This window comes from Labrus bergylta, chromosome 14, assembly GCF_963930695.1.
Source record: "Labrus bergylta chromosome 14, fLabBer1.1, whole genome shotgun sequence".
Taxonomy (NCBI): Eukaryota; Metazoa; Chordata; class Actinopteri; order Labriformes; family Labridae; genus Labrus; species Labrus bergylta.
Window position 1 is genome coordinate 2,690,997 of NC_089208.1, and position 17,731 is coordinate 2,708,727.

The 17,731-nt window shown below is 40.2% G+C and overlaps 1 protein-coding gene across 2 annotated transcripts in view; it reads left to right on the top strand.

The window, feature by feature from the left end:
- The window catches only part of tmem132e (transmembrane protein 132E), a 449,773-nt gene that overhangs the window by 382,153 nt on the left and 49,889 nt on the right, over positions 1-17,731 (top strand). For both annotated transcript variants that reach the window (XM_065962848.1, XM_065962847.1), the window contains exon 4: positions 5,002-5,194. In XM_065962848.1, the coding sequence (XP_065818920.1) occupies positions 5,002-5,194 (193 nt within the window). The remainder of the gene's footprint in view (positions 1-5,001; positions 5,195-17,731) is intronic.

Below are 17,731 nucleotides of genomic sequence, written 5' to 3' on the forward strand. Positions count from 1 at the left end.
GTATCCTATGCTAAAGGAGGTTATAAAGGAAGCATTGACCCACCTTTCCTTTGCTTTTGGAGAATTGGAGCAGCTCTTATCATGTCCGCCACTTAGATGCTTCCAGGTCATTTCATTCAGTAAGGAACCTTCCTGGGCAAAAAAGACAATTGATTTGATTTCTTTATTTCGAACATGGAAAAAAAAAAGAAATGCTGTAATTAAAAATATGAAGAAAACAAATCAAATAAATACATAGCCTTCATTCGATCTCACATGCCCGAAAAGGAGTAGGAAGAAGTTAAAACCTATCTAATCTTACCCCTTTTAACTCAATTTAATAGGTATTAATTATAAAATAGTAGCCTATATCATATAATATAATATAAAATAATAATTATCTAATTAATTACACCAATAATGTACCACATCACACACAAAATAAAATTTAAAAAAAAAATAATAATATATATATTTTTTTTAATTTAAAAAATGAAAATAAATAACTGAAAAACTGTAACCTCCACCATAACTCATAATTTATTAAAACTGCAATATAATAATAAGAATAATATGTCTCATGATAACAAAGTGCAATATATTAATGTGTGTATATATTCCATCTGACTCTTATTCGTGTAAATATTTCTTGTACCTATTATTGATATCTTACTTACATTCCTATTCTATTTGATGAATATTTTCATTACTATATTTCTACTGCTATACTGTATATTTCGGAGCAACTGTAACGATCAAATTTCCCTCTGAGTATTTCTGAGTCTGATTCTGATCAATAGTATGAATATAAAACCTGCAAACCAATAAACTAAACCAACAAGATGAGTTGCCCTCTGCTGGCCATTAGACAGAACGCAGGCTTCAATGCACTCCTCCTTGGCTTCAACTTTTAGACCTGGAGGTCCTGAGAGCTGTTAATGATGCATTTAGGGGACACAGATTTAAATGGAGATATGTTGCCTGCACTGCTGCTCAATGTAGTCAAAACACATGAATAGATGACGTCGAGAGAAAGAACCTAAGCCATGTGAGATTTCCTACAAAGTGCTTTTCTTTTTTTTAGCCACATCTCAAAACCAAAAAATCTGAAAAGTAACTGCAGTTCTGTGACTGGAAAGCTGCTGCTTTCACTTAAATGTTTTTCCAATTTACTCCTTGCTCTGATAAAACAGCTCTGCCCTCTAAACCCAAATCAGTGCGACGTGAACATCATTTCTCCTTTCCCTCCGGCGGGGCGGCGGTCTACTCGGTATCGAGCGGTCTGTGTATGTGCTCACTGCAGCGGGGCCGTATTGATGACAGCTTTAGTGTGTCACATACAGATGGGGGGTTGTTTGTTTTCAGTGAGTGATGTTGAGTCAAATAGGCTGAGATCTCATCACGGTGTTCCTGAGAGGAACACTTTCTTTTGTGGGCGGAGGCTCGAAACGGCCGAGTTTGATCCAGCTTTCATTAAAAAGGCTTTCAGACTGAACGGTGGGACAGGGTCTCTGCGGTTGTGGAGGGAAGGCGGGCGAGCATATCACTGTCAGTCGTAGGTGCGGTATGGGGTGGGGCGATTCTTGTCACGGATGGAGGGAGATTTAATTTGCCCCTTCACCACCAGTGAGACAGTTTCAGGTTAGGCTTGTTGAACCTATGGATTACAAGCACCAACGAGCCGGATTTTCATAACTGGAGGGGCTGTTATCATCTGTACATCACTGACATGTTAGTGAAAGTAACCCTGTGATCCCTGCACTACAGGGAGAATCTAAAGAGAGAATACTCAAGTAATCATGTGTAGCCTCCAGAACTACCAGATTACCTACTAAAGATATCGATTGTTCTGAAGCGGCCGCAATCACAGGCGTTGGAAAGTCAGGCGCTGAACCAAAATTTGCAATCTCCTTGCACCAGCTCCTCACTCAGACCTTAAGATACAAGAAGAAGCAAGATTAATGAGCAGTGATTGTTTATTGACGAGACCTTTCACAGGTTTTATTCAGACAATCAGTGATTCATTCATGCGTGTGATGACTCCATTCAAGTTAGAGAGCTGTCACTTCTTTATCCGCTCAAGTGACGTTCCTTTTCACAATGGCCTTGTGCAAAAGTGGAAACATACAGTATGGAAGAAATAAAAGTGAATGAGGCTAATGTTGGAGTGTTTGCTTTCAGTTTAGCACATTGAAAAATCAGAGGACGAGTCGTGCAGGAAACTCTATCTGCTGCACCAAAACCAACCCAAAAAATGAGCTTTAGCTCAGGCAAATAGCTTTGGGGGAGAAAAGTGTGATCGCTGTTTGGACAACCTTTTCCAAACCAGATGGTGTGACTTATACCACACAGAAATAACAAGAATGAATGCTCGGCAGGATGGTTTGGTAGAAAAAGAAAAACAGTGATACCACTGACGGTATATATCTATGGACAGCGTGTCTCTGTCGCCATAAATGAAGCCAATATCCTCCCATTAATCAGCATCATAACTATAAACAGAATCTGCAGCTTGGCTAGTTTCAGTTTTCCCCCCGGATTTGTCTCCAGACTCACTCAAATTGGCCTTTTTAAAATTGATTTAACAGAATAAAGTTAATTCGACAACCTGTGGGGGCGGCAGTAGCTCAGTCTTTGGGGACCTGGGTTGGGAACACAGTGCAGCACATGAAGCATGTATTTTAATAACAGAGTATAAACCAGAATTTCCCCTCAGGGATTAATAAAGTATATAAAACTAAATTGAAAAAAAAACATGAAATACAAAGAGTCCTGAGAGTCCTTTCCAGAAGATGTCTAAGACTGATCTCAGACATGAAAAATCATATGCAGACATGTATTAGTTTGGTGCTTTGATGGAGTAGTTTGTTAGATTGAAGAACTAATTCAAGAAACCTAAAAAAATCCTTTCAGTTTAGGGAAGAAACATTTCTCTTCAGCGCTTCTTAACCAGAACAACAAAAAAAAAACATCTTATAAAAAAGATTATGGCACTAGAGGATTAAAATAAAACCTGAGGGGCATGACTCATGTTGTTATAAACTTTAGCGGAGTTTCAGCTGCCTCACCTTGACTTAATTTCATCAAGAGCAGTGTGAACTGAAAGTGCTTATAAAAATAGCAGGGGCGACAAAATCATATTGACCCAAAGCACTAATAGCACCGGCAGACTGGCCGTTTAAAGGGTCGGTGTTGACAATAACACCTGAATACCAATACGGACATTTATGTGACTGAAACACGGTATCATTTAAAAAAGAAGCCAGTCATCCAGCTTTACTTTGTAAACAGAACCTTGTGACCTTTAAGAGCACAAAGACATTGGCTTTTGTCATTCCGGAAATTGAAGAACTGTACTATTCAGACTGAATGCATGTCTGAACGAAGCATGATGATTGGGCCGATTTCAATGAACATGGCTGACAACTTGTGTGAGCCTTGCTGAATGCACAGCATTGATTTTCCTCGACAGGAAGCCAAGAGAAGGACATTGGCTTTTATTCTAACATCCTCTCTGGGCCCTTCATCTTAAATAAATTCAAGAATACCAGGATCGATCTTTATCATTAGACTTTGTCACCATCCATTAGGCTCTACCTGTTATTTCAGTGCAAGGCAAAAGAGCTGCATGGGGCTATATTACCTGAAGGTCACAAACTGCATACTGTATGTACACTTACTGTAGGTGATGTTTTTGTAGCGTAAGTAGAGCTGTCAAGTGATTAGAAAACTTAATTAATTCTTCCAGATGAATCTGCAAGTCAGAATTTCCTGACTAGTGGCAATTCTAGACTCCATAAGGACCCCAGGCAAAATAATAATTGGGGGCCCCTCCAACCAACGTGTCCCGATGCTTCCTCCTCTTCCTCTTTCTTCCTCTTTTTGTTTTCACTCCCCGATAGATACTTCCTCTTCATTTTCCATTCGGTGACTTTCATTGACAAACTTTAGTTTCCACAGAAATAATGCATGCAACACTTAGCAGCACAACCAGAGTGAGTGCTGTCGGATGGGGCCCCCTTTATGGAGGTGTCCTACTGTCATTGAAAAATGTGCCCATTTTGAGCCACTGCTTTGGTTTAAAGTTTGTCAGACCTCAGGGGGCCCCCTACTGGCCTGGGGCCCCAAGCAGTTGCCTGCCTTGCCTGTTGACAAGCAGCGTCTCTGATGTGAAGAGTTAACCCAAGTGAGAGATTTATGTGAAAACACATTTTCAGAGAAGGGTTTATAGAACATTTCAGGACGTCCATAATTGAACTAAACCCGTTTTAAAATTGACAGTAGTGAGCCATATTGGCTGTTTGTGTTTTCTTTTGCTGGCTGTGTACATACTTCACAGTGCGATACGTCGTTAGCCGCCAGCTAACGTCAATGGGAATGACGTTGTGTTATCAAAGTGTAAACCAGTTTCCATTAGCGCTTTGTTTCCTTGTGTCTTCGTCATGAAGGATGTACCTAGCTTTGATGGCACCGAAAAACTTCAACTGTTTAGCCAACATTTTAAAATAAGGTGCTATCGAACTGTTTAATAAGGACGCTGTCACTTTTTTCTGCGCTTTGACCTGATAGTGATCACATCTGTATCCTGGTTTTACCACGTTTCTGCGTCATCGAAGTATTCAAAATGGCCGCCTGTGAGTTCCTTACTTCTCTGGTCCAATCAAATGCAGAGCATTCAGGAGCAGAATCTAAAGTTAGAAGGAGGACATACTGGCTGCTGCATTGTTGTCAGAGAAGCCAGCACTTCAACATAGCATGTTTCCTTAATGTCTGATCAGATAGTAAGCTACCTTTATCATCTCACTCAGTTGATGACGATTGTCCACATCACTTTTTTCTTTTACTCAAGGGAAACTTCAGGGAAACTTTTTAAATAACTGCAGAAAAGATGACATCCTTAATCCCTACAAACTCTCCTGTCAACGACTTCATGAACAGAAACAAATGCATTGCCACATTTCACAGTTCTGTGAATACGTTGCTGTATGTTTAATGTCGGCTCTGTTTTTTGTGGTCCTGCAGGGAGGTGTTGGGGAATGTGGAGGTGATGCAGTTGGACTTCGAGATGGAGAACTTCACCAGCCTCTCGGTGACCAGACGGATCAACTGGAACATCGACTACAAGGGGCAGAACCCGCCTCCGGACTCAGAAAAGGTTGTGACAGAGCTGACGGTTGTGCAGCGAGACATTCAGGCCATCATCCCTCTGGCTATGGTGAGTAGAAGAATAAATCAGAAAGGGAAAAACAAGTGTGAGGACATCCAGGCACAGTGCATTCAAGTGCAGGATAAACTGCAGAATAAAGAGAAAGGTCTGCACACTGTTCAGATCCCACTGGACATTTTATTTCAACAGGGCGACGTTTCAATCTACGATATCTTCCTCAGGCCTGTTTGAATAAAAATAACCAATGGAAGCTGAACAATGTGCGGACCTTTCTGTTTTTTATAATCAAATGTTAAACAGGACATGCTACTGTCCTGTTTCTGTAACTTCATATCTCTGTCAACTTCCAGATAAACTGAGAACTATTTAAATGTTTCATTTGACCCTTTGAGCTCGAGTCTCATCTTCCAGCTTCTGAGAGAATGATGTTCGGCTTTCTTTTCTCCTCTATGGCAGTTATCTGAATAATTCTGTGTTATGGACAAAACAAGACAACTGAGGGTAATATCCTCATACGGAGCCCCTAAGGGGACATGGGCAGGAACATTTAGAAAAAAAACAGAAGTTTCAGGGTACACATGGAAAATCGAACTCGTACACACTATAAACTATGCCGTGATGAGCACGAGAAAGATTCCAGTGCTCATGGAAAGTATTGAATGTGAACCAGAGAGTGTCTTCCATTCTGTCTCAAAGATGAGCTTGATGGTGTTTTGTTGTCTATGGGAGCCGGGATTTCTCAAAGAGTTTCATGAATGTAGGCAATTGTTTCTTTTATGTACCAAAACTTTCTCGTGTGCACAAGTGATTTTAGCCTTGTTTCCACCAAGCGGTCCGGTTCGGTTTGGTTTGTTATGGTACCCATTTATTGGCGTTTCCACCGTCAAAAGTTGGGAATGGTACCAAAATATGGGATCTGTACCGTCCTACTTTTTTGGTACCCTTCTGTTGGGGTGCCAAGGGTACCGATCCAACCCTAAAGGGTCCCTTTGTTTACTGTGTCCCTGTTCTTCTTCTTAAACGTTTAACTTAATGAATACACAGTGTTGGGCTGCTATGATGTCACACTATTACATAGCTGACGCGTCGATCTCCATCTGGCTTACACACCGCTTACCAAATAAGGGCACGGTTGGCTGTGGAAAATGTAAACAAGTTCAGGGTTTACCGTGCACAACTGTACCAAACTGTACTGAACCAAACTGGACTGCTTAGTGGAAACAGGGCCTTTCTGGTGGCCACCTTTTTTCAGTCCATGTCCCTTTAGGAACCTTGTATCCTGGGCTTTCATTGACATTTCCCCCAATTTCTGACACTCAGCACCGGCTCTTAATCATGTTAGTCTTGGTTGAATACATTTGATCCCAGAAGTGTAATGGCTTCTTATGTTGGGATGTTTATTTTAACTTTCTTTACTTGTTACATTTTAAATGTAAGAAAGACAATGAGTAAGTTGTCAGAAAGTGGAATGACACATTTTGCTCTGGAGGCCTTGTACTTAAAACTCCTAACTACCTTCTGTATGTGTGGCCACATTGTGCCATTGTTATCTGGTCATAATTTGAAATGTCGTCATGAAAATGACAATGACTCAGTTGTGCTCAAATACAATATTGGCCAAGACTGATATAGATAAGTGTGTGCACAAATGTGCAGGGTTTTCACTTCTCTACACATCTGCACAGAGCACACTTCTCCTACGCTGGTAGGCATAAAGCAAAATGATATAAAGGTTGGGGTGTGTTAGGCAGCTGGCATACCTAGAGCAAACAATAAACATGAGTTAATGGTCCTTCAAAAAATGCATGGATCAGCTCAGGACTTCTACAGAGCTCAAGAACCTGTTTGGGTTTGTGCAGATTGTTGGGGAAAGAGCTTTCCAGGCTATTCAATCCCGGGAATGACATAAACATGTGTTGAAGATGGAGTCAGTTCTTTTTTCTATAATGTAAAATATAGACTTATACTGAAGTAAAGCTGTTCTATCATCACTTCTGGGCCTCCATACATGTCATACAATGACTGTGTCTGCAGAGACCCTGTCCTCTGACTGGATTTCGATCAATTTTATGTTTTTGATGACTTGGGGCTTTCTGGGTGGGGAGTGAATGGGTAGATACAATAGATACAATAGTAGATACAATTCAGTGATTGGACACCAATTTAAGCCAGCAAATATTGTGGATGTAGGCCTAGCAACGGACATAAAGCTTCAAAAACGAGGGGTGCTCCTTGGGTTGGCTTTCACAACGCTGAGTTGGTCAACCTTTTGTTGGACAGCAGGCGGCAAACACCGCCGGTTTGCGAGCGCTAGCTTCCTAAACTATCGGCTTTTCCATTAGAACAAATGTAATGTTCTCAGGTAGCTGGCCGTGTAGGTACATGCAGAAAAACAAACATGCTAAGCCTGTTCTGGTGGCGATGAGCCCAGGAGGAGGGGCTTGATTTGAATGTTTTGTTTACAAGTTGCAGCAAACATTTCTATCGACTCCACATTTGTTTCAACACTGAAACTGTCACTTTAAAAATGTAAAAAAACTTCATGACAGACTTCACTTTTATAAAGGTAAATATCGTCCGCAGACAGGCAGGTCCACACAATCAAGTCTCATCAACACCTTCTCTCTGTTTGCATTGACTCGCTGATTGTTAAGAAAGTAAACCAATCCCAGAACACTTAAGTGTCTATTACTCTTATAATCGGAGCTCCTCTCGCTGCCTCATGAAAGGTGGCAATTAGTGCTGCTAGTAAACAGATTATGGGAACAAAGGGAAATGAATCAAGCAAGAGTTCATTTAGCGATGCCTTGCCTGCTTACTTCTTTTCTGCTGGTGTCCCTTTGTTTGATTTTTTGAGTAAAACAAAGAATAAACAGAAGAAGTCGTGTTATGTACTCACTGAAAGTTTGTATGAAATAGACGACTGGGTGCAGGTCGTGTGTCGAAGTCGATACATATCAGATTTTTTCAAAAACAATTTCTTTATTCATTTTCAAGATATGGATAACGCAGTCATAATAGATAGAAATAAACAAAATAGCATAAAAGTACATTATCTTAAAAAGAGGGGAAAATATATATAAAAATAAATATTAATAAAGAAAAATGATGATAATAATTAATCAGATAATTAATAATTACAAATAAAATCATAGGAAAAAAATTATATAAATAGATAATAAAAATTGAATTGTGTCAGTGTCTTTTCCATCTGATCATGCAATCTGTGAATAACAAGGCTTCCATTCTTTCCCTAGCAGAGCAACATTTAATCAGTCGTTTCCAGAATCATTTCGGTGATCCAGTGTGTTTTTCAGATCTGTAACTTCTAAATAGTTAAGAAAAGAACCCCATATTTTTCCAAATATTTCTGGCTTCCCCTTGATGGAATAGGTGATCTTTTCAACCATTTACCAATACTTGGTCTATTTATCTGATTTACAGTATATATTCAGCAGACTGTCGGCAGAGCAGTAGGGTTTGGGTTGTCTGTTATATTACCATAATTAAAACTGTTCGTCACCTCAAGCTCCATTAAATACACCTGAGCTGCTGTTGAGACTTTGCACGCCGCACATCTGTTGTAACAGAAGGTTTACTTAATATCTCTGCTCCCCTTGTAATTTGGGATTAGCGTGCGTCTTGTTGCCAGATGTGTTCAGTTGCGCTGCAGATTTAGATTTCTGCCTGTTTGACTTCCCCCTTGTTAAAAACGAACACTCTGAAGGTTGATGGCAGGAACTGTGCTCTGCTGTTTCTATCCACATCTTCCCCCCTCTGCACTCCATCACTCAGTAGTCGGGTCTTTGTGTAAATGCTCTTTAGCTGCCATCATTAAGCACAGGAAGACTCATGTAAATACCAAAAAGGAAGCAGGTGTTGTTGCTGCTTAAACGTACAATCTGCAGAATTTTATGAAAATGTTGACACTGAAATTAAGTACTTACATTACCTCTAATATTTACAACAGTTATCAAAGCCAGAGAAATCTTTAATTTTATAGCAGTAATGGGACGAGTCTTGTAAAGGAGGCCGCCATTACAGAACCGCCATGACGGACAGATTGTTTATGGTTGCCGTGGAAACACCAGATGTTACACAATGAAGCAGGAATTGCTGCCGAAAGCTGCCGTACTGTTGCTGTATGTGCTGCTGTGATAAAAAACGTTACGCAAATGATACTCGGCTACATTAGCTCGTCTGTAAATACATTCTCTTCCTCAGGTCGGTTTCGCCCGGTCGTCATGACTACGGTGTCAGACTTCGTTTTTATCGGGGGTGGGGGAGTAGCAGGGCGTACTCACATGATTCCCCATCAGCTTTTGTTATTGTAGTATTGATTGAGAGCCCCCTGGTGGCCGTATCTAACATACGAGGACATACGAGGACTAACCTCCGTCAGGCTCAATCAGTTCAGAAAGATTTCACTCCCTCTGATTTCTGTCCGTGCTTCCAATTAGTCTCTCGAGTATCGTCAACATGTGCAGCGAAACAAACAGTCACAATTCACTTCAACACTAAATTTTGGACCATCTCAGATCAACCCCAGCTGCTCGTTACTCTCTCTCTGTCTCTGAGTTGTCAGACGGCTCAGTGAAATGGGGATTCTGGCTTCTGGTGGAATCTTTTGAGTCTATAAAAACTTTTCCCATCCGACAGCATCTATTGATTATCACATCTGAGGGAGAAGTCCTGCAGGTATAGGTCCTGTGGTGCCTTGAAAGTTGCGGTTTAATCCATCATTCCAGTTGTGTGCACTAATTGGATTGTAAATCATATCAAAAGAAGAAGGTGGACGTTCCAGTTCCCCCACCAGGAACACAATGGCGACACTAAGAGAAACATGATTGATGAAGTGAAAACAGGGAGTTTTATCAGAGCGAACGGGACACGACGACAGGTTGATGAAGAGCTAATGGGATGGTGTCTTCAGTGAAGGTATATCTGATGTACAATCTGAATGTTTACTCTAATGATCCTAATCGGCTAAATTTGAATCACAACAATAAACTGAAATAGATTCTTTCAATCACAGTTCCTACTCATACCTGCAGAATGTAATGCAGTATAATGAGCGTACAATGAGTGATTGTGAGATCATTTGGAGATGCTATGTGAGACATTTGGTCCGCCTTGGATTGCAGTGGGGTTGATGGTCAGGTCAACGATTGTGAGAAACTAGTGTGCGCACATCCAAACAAATTACACAAAGGTCCACACAGTGTTCAGCTCCCAATGAGCGACTTTATTAAGGGATCCAAAGGACGTGTTAGTCTGACTTCAACTGGAATTTAAAATACATGTAAATGGTAAATGGACTTGAGCTTGCAGAGCACTTTTCTAGTCTTCTGACTACTCAAATTACAAAGACGTAGTGATGGTGAAACTGTGGAGCTACATTGCAGAGCCGCATTTTGTAAAGGGCTTATTTCTCAAGAAAGTTTGGAATCACTGCACATTCACTCATTGTTGGTTTGACCACTTGATTCAAGTGTTTAAAGGCCGCTCTCCTGTTGTCTGATGAGTACTTTGTGTATCTGAGGATCTGACTAAACATCGTTTTGACCACTGGAATTACTTCACGTTTCACATTTTTACCTTGGGCAAAGTTTTTTTTTTTTTTGAGTGAGATCATACAAACTGAATGAGGACACATTTATACCTCACCATCGGGTTAGGAGAATAGTATGCATTCACGCCTTCTTCTGAGTATATAGTTCATCTTTTGTTCACATCGTTGTTTTCCTTTGATTATCATAAAAGTTTTAAATGTGTATTACTGAAGCAACACATCTCAGTGAATAACAAACCTCTTCATCCCTGAAGTGATGAGTGACTCCAGAGTTAAGAATATCTCAGCTCGAGGGAGGGAGAAGATTAAGAGTGACTACGGTTGGGTTTGTGATTACCTATTGTTATGAACATGCCAGTTATGTTTAACCTTGCCTGCATGTTGTGCTTTGAAACCTCCCTTCAGGCTATTTTAGAGTAATGTGAATGCATTTATGACTGTGATTGATTGTTACATGGAGGAACGGTAATTACTGCTGTTCAGGCTATAAATGCTAAGTCTGAGTCTGACCCTGCAGCAGGTGCTTATCTCAGGTCCTTCACAATGCAGCGCTGAAGTGCTAAAGTGATGTTTTCATGTTCAACACCAGAATATGCTGTTATTAGCACAGCGAGTGGGGGGCCGCTGTGTATTCATCTAATCAACCGGTGTGTGTCTCAAGTGCTCGATGAGCTGTCTGGGCTTGCTGTGGTCTGGGAATGATAGATTATAACACAGAAATGAATCAGGTCAAAAGGTGCACTTGCCAAGAAAGAAAAAAAAAAAAGGTTCTTTATAGTGAAACAAAAGACTTTCTGTGTGCTTGGACATCCTTCAGCTTCATATTTTTTAGCAGATGCAAAGCAACGGGCACCTTCCAGCTGGTGTCATACACCCACTGACAGCTTGGAGAAACAGATCAGCACTTTTTCGAAAAGTGCTGATATGAAGCAGTGGGAGGTTCCTTGTGTCTCTAAAATACAAACACAATGCATTTTGCTTTAAAAAGAAACAGGGTGGACCCCTGTTGTTACTGTTGACTCAGGGTCGAGTGGAGAGAAAATGGAGAAAGAAGAGCTGATAAAGCGACAGTAAGGAGAACGAAGAAGAGTTTTCATGGTTGGCAGAGCACAGATTGTGTGCCAGCTCCAGTTGACCTACTGCAGATAAGAGGAGGAAGGAGGAAGGAAAAGGGGGCAGAATCACTAGTGAATTTACAATGTGAAAAAAAGGAGATGGAAGGTTAAATCAACCCCGAGGCTTATTACACAGTTTAGGCCACGATTAACACACAGCCATAGCCGCCCTCGTTCACAGGGCACTCGTATAACGCTGAGGGAGGCAAGGAAACAGGAAAGATGATACAGAGCAGGTTGGAGAAGCCATACAACCTCCATTAGCTGCTCTGTGCCACGGAAGCTTCCAGATGTTAAATAAGAAATGATGTTTTGTGTTGCACAAACCTCGCAGGTTGAAGTCACGCATTACAGTATTCACATGTATGTGTTTATGCACATCGAGCACAATGTTGTACTTAGCATTTGTAAGCCTCGCACGCTAAGTAACCTCGAGTTTAGTGCTCGCTGAGGCAGGACCCTGTGGGTAATTTCCAACAAGGTTTCCGCTGTGATGGAATACATTTTGGATGACAATAACATCGAGGCAAATTGCCGTCTGCGCTCTGTAAACACAGAACAAAAGGAGAAACAGTTGTAAAAACCTTGGGAACATTTGGACTGAGATTGCTCAAACATGCACACAGACATCTTAACCCAAAATGTTACACGAGCGCGGAGCAGTGATGTGATTGAAACAGATTGTGTTTTGTCTGCGTGGTCGACAGGTGAGCCGTCAGACGGGCATGATGAAGACGTGTAACAGGGGTGACATGACTCCCCTGTATGAGTCATTCATTATGTATTCAATTAGATATACAAACAGTGGCTGTGTCTGAAATCACACACTACTCACTGTGGAGGGCATTTTCCATTTCATAGTGTAATCCAAACTATGAGTGAGCATATCCCGCCCGCTCATTGGGTCATTGTATCCCACAGTTATTGATTTGGTCATTTTACATTTTCAGAATAAAGTTGGAACGTTGACAAAGTAAACTGTCCGACCTAGAATGAAGACGAATTTTAACTTTTAGCGCCAAGAATTTTTTTTTTTTTAAAAAAGATGCAAATTGCAACTAAAAGGAAATTTGAGCAATATTTTCTGATGGGTATCTTAAGCCTTTGTCACTTGTGCACAAAACTCCTGGAAACGTCCTGATATTTTCAGGCTGAGCTGCATGTGTGAACGCAAACAGACACATTTTTTAAGTCAGACTAGCTACATCAGTATCTTCTTTTAAAAACACATTTTTATCATAAGGCCTTCTTCTTTTTTCTTTAAAGCACTTTGTGACATTGGTTTTGAGAAGTGCTCAATAAATAAACTTTATTATTATATTATTATTACTATATAAGACCGTATTGGAACTTTTTCCTGCCAAACCGCCGGTAAAGTTTCCTTCATAAAGTCGGTTAAGACGGTGTGAGAACGCAGCAGAAAATGTTCTGAAAAATTCAATGCAAGCAAGCGAGCGGGCGGGGGTGATGACCTCTAGGTCACGCTACCGTTTGGCAACCAGCTGGAGCCTCCTTGTCCTTAATAAAACCGCTTCATTCTCCTCTCTGCTCGACATTTTATTAACCACTCATTCGTTGATACTGCCAATACGTCCAATCACAAGTTGACCTTGATATAAAGGCAACATTTATGGTTGTCACTATTACGTCATGTACTGCCTCCGTCGACCCTCCTCCCCCAATCCTTCAACTTTAGAAGCCTCCCGCTGTGAGGTGAATATGTGAACTCAGGATGATTTCAAGGGGCCTGTTTTGAAATTGTCTAGAATTTTTCAGGAGTGCTTGTATGAAAAGGCCGGGTAAAACGCAAAAAGAAATAAACTTGGTTAAGCATTATTTTCCTGTTCTGTATTTTAGTCATCATTATGTTGAGATGAGTCAACTATTAATTGTTTGGAAAAAAATCATTAATTATAGGCGAGCTAACGTCACACATACGTGCTTTACTTCGACTGTATTGTGAAAACATCCAATACAGCCAAAACAAGCCAATCTCATTTAGTATGACACTTAAATTACAACATTTATGTATTCCCATTTAACGGAGTATCTAATAACTGTTTTGGTGCTTCGCTACAAACATAGCAATTACATGAAATGATAGCTCTGCGACTGATTTCTGTACCAGGCCGATTACAGGTAAGCATAATTAGTGCTCCCAAAGCAGCACACATGCAATTGTAAAAGTATCTGGGGTAGTGTAATACCTACCAGATGCCAAAACAGCAAGGAGAGCTCGGGGAGGATGTCTTTCAATTAGGATCTCACACCGGAGTCCAGACAATTATCCACAGAGGTCTGCTGCGCTTCCCTTCCCATAAATTGGCCATGTTTAATAAACTCAATAACAAAAGAAAACAGAGCTGCTCGCGCTGCAGGTTTAGATAGTTTTGATTAATGGGTTGAAATTGCATCTGAGAAAACCTGAAACAAATCTGATTTTTTTTCGATGTTACACTGATTGAAAGGGCACCATTTTCAAAGGATTTACAAAACAAAGAATGGTGCCATCCGTTTGATCATCAGAGCGATGATTGTTTTGTAGCAAAAATTGTATTTTCTTTTCCAGAATATAAAGTGTGAAATGCATGTTACAGTTTTTAAATCCTTCATTTAGACTTGTTTTACTTGTTATCTGTCGCTCCCTGGACGCAGAGCCTAGTACAAGTACATTGATGTTATTCTTAAATAAAGACACTGGTAGGAATTGCTCTACAGTTATAATATGGAGCTAAACAGTGTTTTGAAATGTAAAATTCCTAACTACTGAAATATAGCAATTGATTATTTGACAGCTCGAATGTGTTGTTAACCTACTCTAGGCTGGATCCCCCATCTGCTAAAGTGATGTCACCTTTCTCAAATATAGAATCAATATATCTTGATCTTCCCAGTGTTGTTTAAGTGTGTAGTTTGCACTGTGACTGCTGCGGTGAGGTCATGAATTATATTGATTCTCAATACAAGAAGCTGAGCTCTGTGGACTTAAACATCGATCTATTGAAGCCGAAGCAGGGGTTGATTAACAAAGGAATATCTGACAAAGCATTAGTTTACAAGGCTCATTTCAGTTAAGATACAATGCAGGGAAGTGGTCTTCTTTTATTTTCTGTTTGCCTTCATTCAACCTTTTATTCCCAAGATATTGAAAATGAAAGAACTGATTATGATCAGGAAGACTACTGACTTTACACAATGCCACCAAATCCCCTCCCCGTGTAATTCCAGTCATAATCATTAATTCAAGAGTCATGTATGAATCTTAAGCTAAAAACAAAATCACCTCAGCCTACTGTCCCTTCTTCATCTGTGACTCTTTAAATCCTCCTCGATCTGCCTTGATAATCCTCATACTTCTGGGAGGATCTGGGATTACTCCAGAAGTTTATCTTTGCAAGAAAAAAATGATCATCTATACATGTTAGTTTCACATGCTGATCCTGAAATTTAAGTACTCACATGAACCTGGCTTAAAAAGGGCAAAGACGATGTATATAGGTCATTTAATGATTACATTTTAGTTTATATAGAATCCACAGGATAAGCCGTTGGTTTATTGACTACACACTCAAGATTGATGCTCTCTTTTCTTTTGTACAGATTAAGACAATGTGCTCAAAACCACTTCCCCACATGGTGCAAACTGTTAATCATCTTTTCTTGGTTTGTTTTCATTGTACTTTTTCTATTTAGTCAGTTTTGTCAATGAGGGAAAATGTCATATTTCTGAGGCTTCAATAAAATCTTAATCGTAATAGTTAACTGTTAGCAGATCTTAAGAAGTGGGCACATCAGGACAATACAGTCAGGTGCTGTGAAAACATTGCAGAAGTCGATTTCATTTCATTCCTTTAATGGTGGAACTTTTTTTACATGGAACACAAAATTATGCCGATGGTTGGGCGCAGAAGGCCTAGCTGTTCTGCCGATTCGCCCAATGTACAGAGGCTGTAGACCTCAAAACATGCAGAGAGGTCCAAGGTTCAAATCCACCCTGCGCCTATCCTACTCTATAACCACTAGCCTCCAAAATAAAGCCTAAAATCCCCCCAAAATAAATCTATAGTGGCTTTGGGAGTTCATTTTCTTCCAGTGTAAGCCATTTGGAAAAGTCTGTGGAAGACACTGAAATAAAAGAAGTTTGCAATGGCTGAACAACAAACAATATCTTACCTCTGTGGTAAATTACTCTCCGTGGTTATTGCCTCTCTTATTACTATTTATATCAGAATAGATTTATCTTCACATGGAGGTTTCTCATGTTTTTGCTCTCATGCTCACTCTTTCTTCTTTATGTATTTCTGATATCGACCATGTCTGTTTGTACGAGGTGTTTGACCTCAAAACCATTTACCCCATAAGATAAGGCAAATGTTTCTTAAAATACTTTTACATCCTCTCTACATCAGTCACTCACAGAGGTGAAGTTCAGCGTCTTCCCTAAGGACACTTTACTACTAAATACTTTTGTTATTTGCTTAAGGTGACAGAGGATTGAGACCTTGACAAAAGTCAATGCTGACTCTGTGCATCATATCTCATTGAGTGAACAACTGAGGGTCTTGCTGTTATCTAGGAAGCCATGGAGACCTTAAAGGAGAGTACAGTTTGAGACTTTGTACCCTTATTAAGACTGAAAGATACATAGATAAGTATCTGGCTAAAATTTGAATATACCGTTTGTGAAATCGTGAGATTTGCATGAGCTTAATCTCTCCTGGGCTACTTGCACGCCACAAAAGAACAAACTTGTTGCCCCTTTGCAGACAACATCATCTGCCTTGGAAATAAATGTTCAAACATTAACTGAAGGCCAAGTGTGTGTATTTTAATTGGTCGTTTGCTTTCCAGTGCATGCAAAATAAAAAAAGCAAATGAGCTGAAGGCAGCCCCTCTTGTTTATCTGAATGAAAGGATTCATTTTATCACTGAGTACAACTCAATGTTATTGAGTAAGACAGTTTGATTCCTTTTTAATACTAAAATGCGCAGACTTCAATCATACAGATTCATTGTGAGTTTTGGGTTAAACAAGAAGGATGAGGTTTTTTTTTTTATAACAACACTTCCTAAAAATTGACAGTTCAAGATCAGGAAAGAGAGCAATCGTCCTACATTGTCCACATGGGGGCGCCAACATCAACACAACATCAACACAACCCCAAAGCTCCTCACTGGAGCTTTTTTTTTTTTTTTAAATATTTATTTTTGGGCTTTTTGTGCCTTTAATGCAGAGATAGGACTGTGGATAGAGTCGGAAACCAGGGAGAGAGAGCGGGGAATGACATGCGGAAAGAGGCCACGGGTGGAAGCGAACCCAGGCCTCCCTCCTCACTGGAGCTTTAATCAAATCCAAACGGATAAATTATAAAAAACTCCAATTGATATAAAAATTACAAATTGATACCAAATTCTCAGTTTGCACCAGGCTGTAAACATGTTGCTGTAAAAATTGGCATTTAAAATAGCCTCCCTCGGGATTCCTTGGCTTTTGGAGGCAGCCTCAAGTGGACACTCAATGAACTGCATTTTTTTTGCACTTCCTCATCGGTTTCAGTTTCCTCACCAGAGGTTTCAGCTTGGTTGTCATCCTCCCACTTATTAACATCACACTTTGCTCTTACACAAACATGGTGACAGCTTCACTTCAGGGATTTGTTCCTGGTATTTGGTACTTAACGTTGTTGCTAAGACGCCTCCATCCCACAGTAGAATTCTGCTCTTACAAATGTCATCTCTTTCAACATCCAAGTCATATCTGAGCTCTGCCTAAAGTTGTCCAATGGAAACCTACATCAGATCATGTTTACAATCTCTTCAATGTAGTCTGAAATCTGGGCCTGATGCTGTGATCTACTTGCCAGGAACTCATCAAAGCATACGCTTCCTAAAATGACT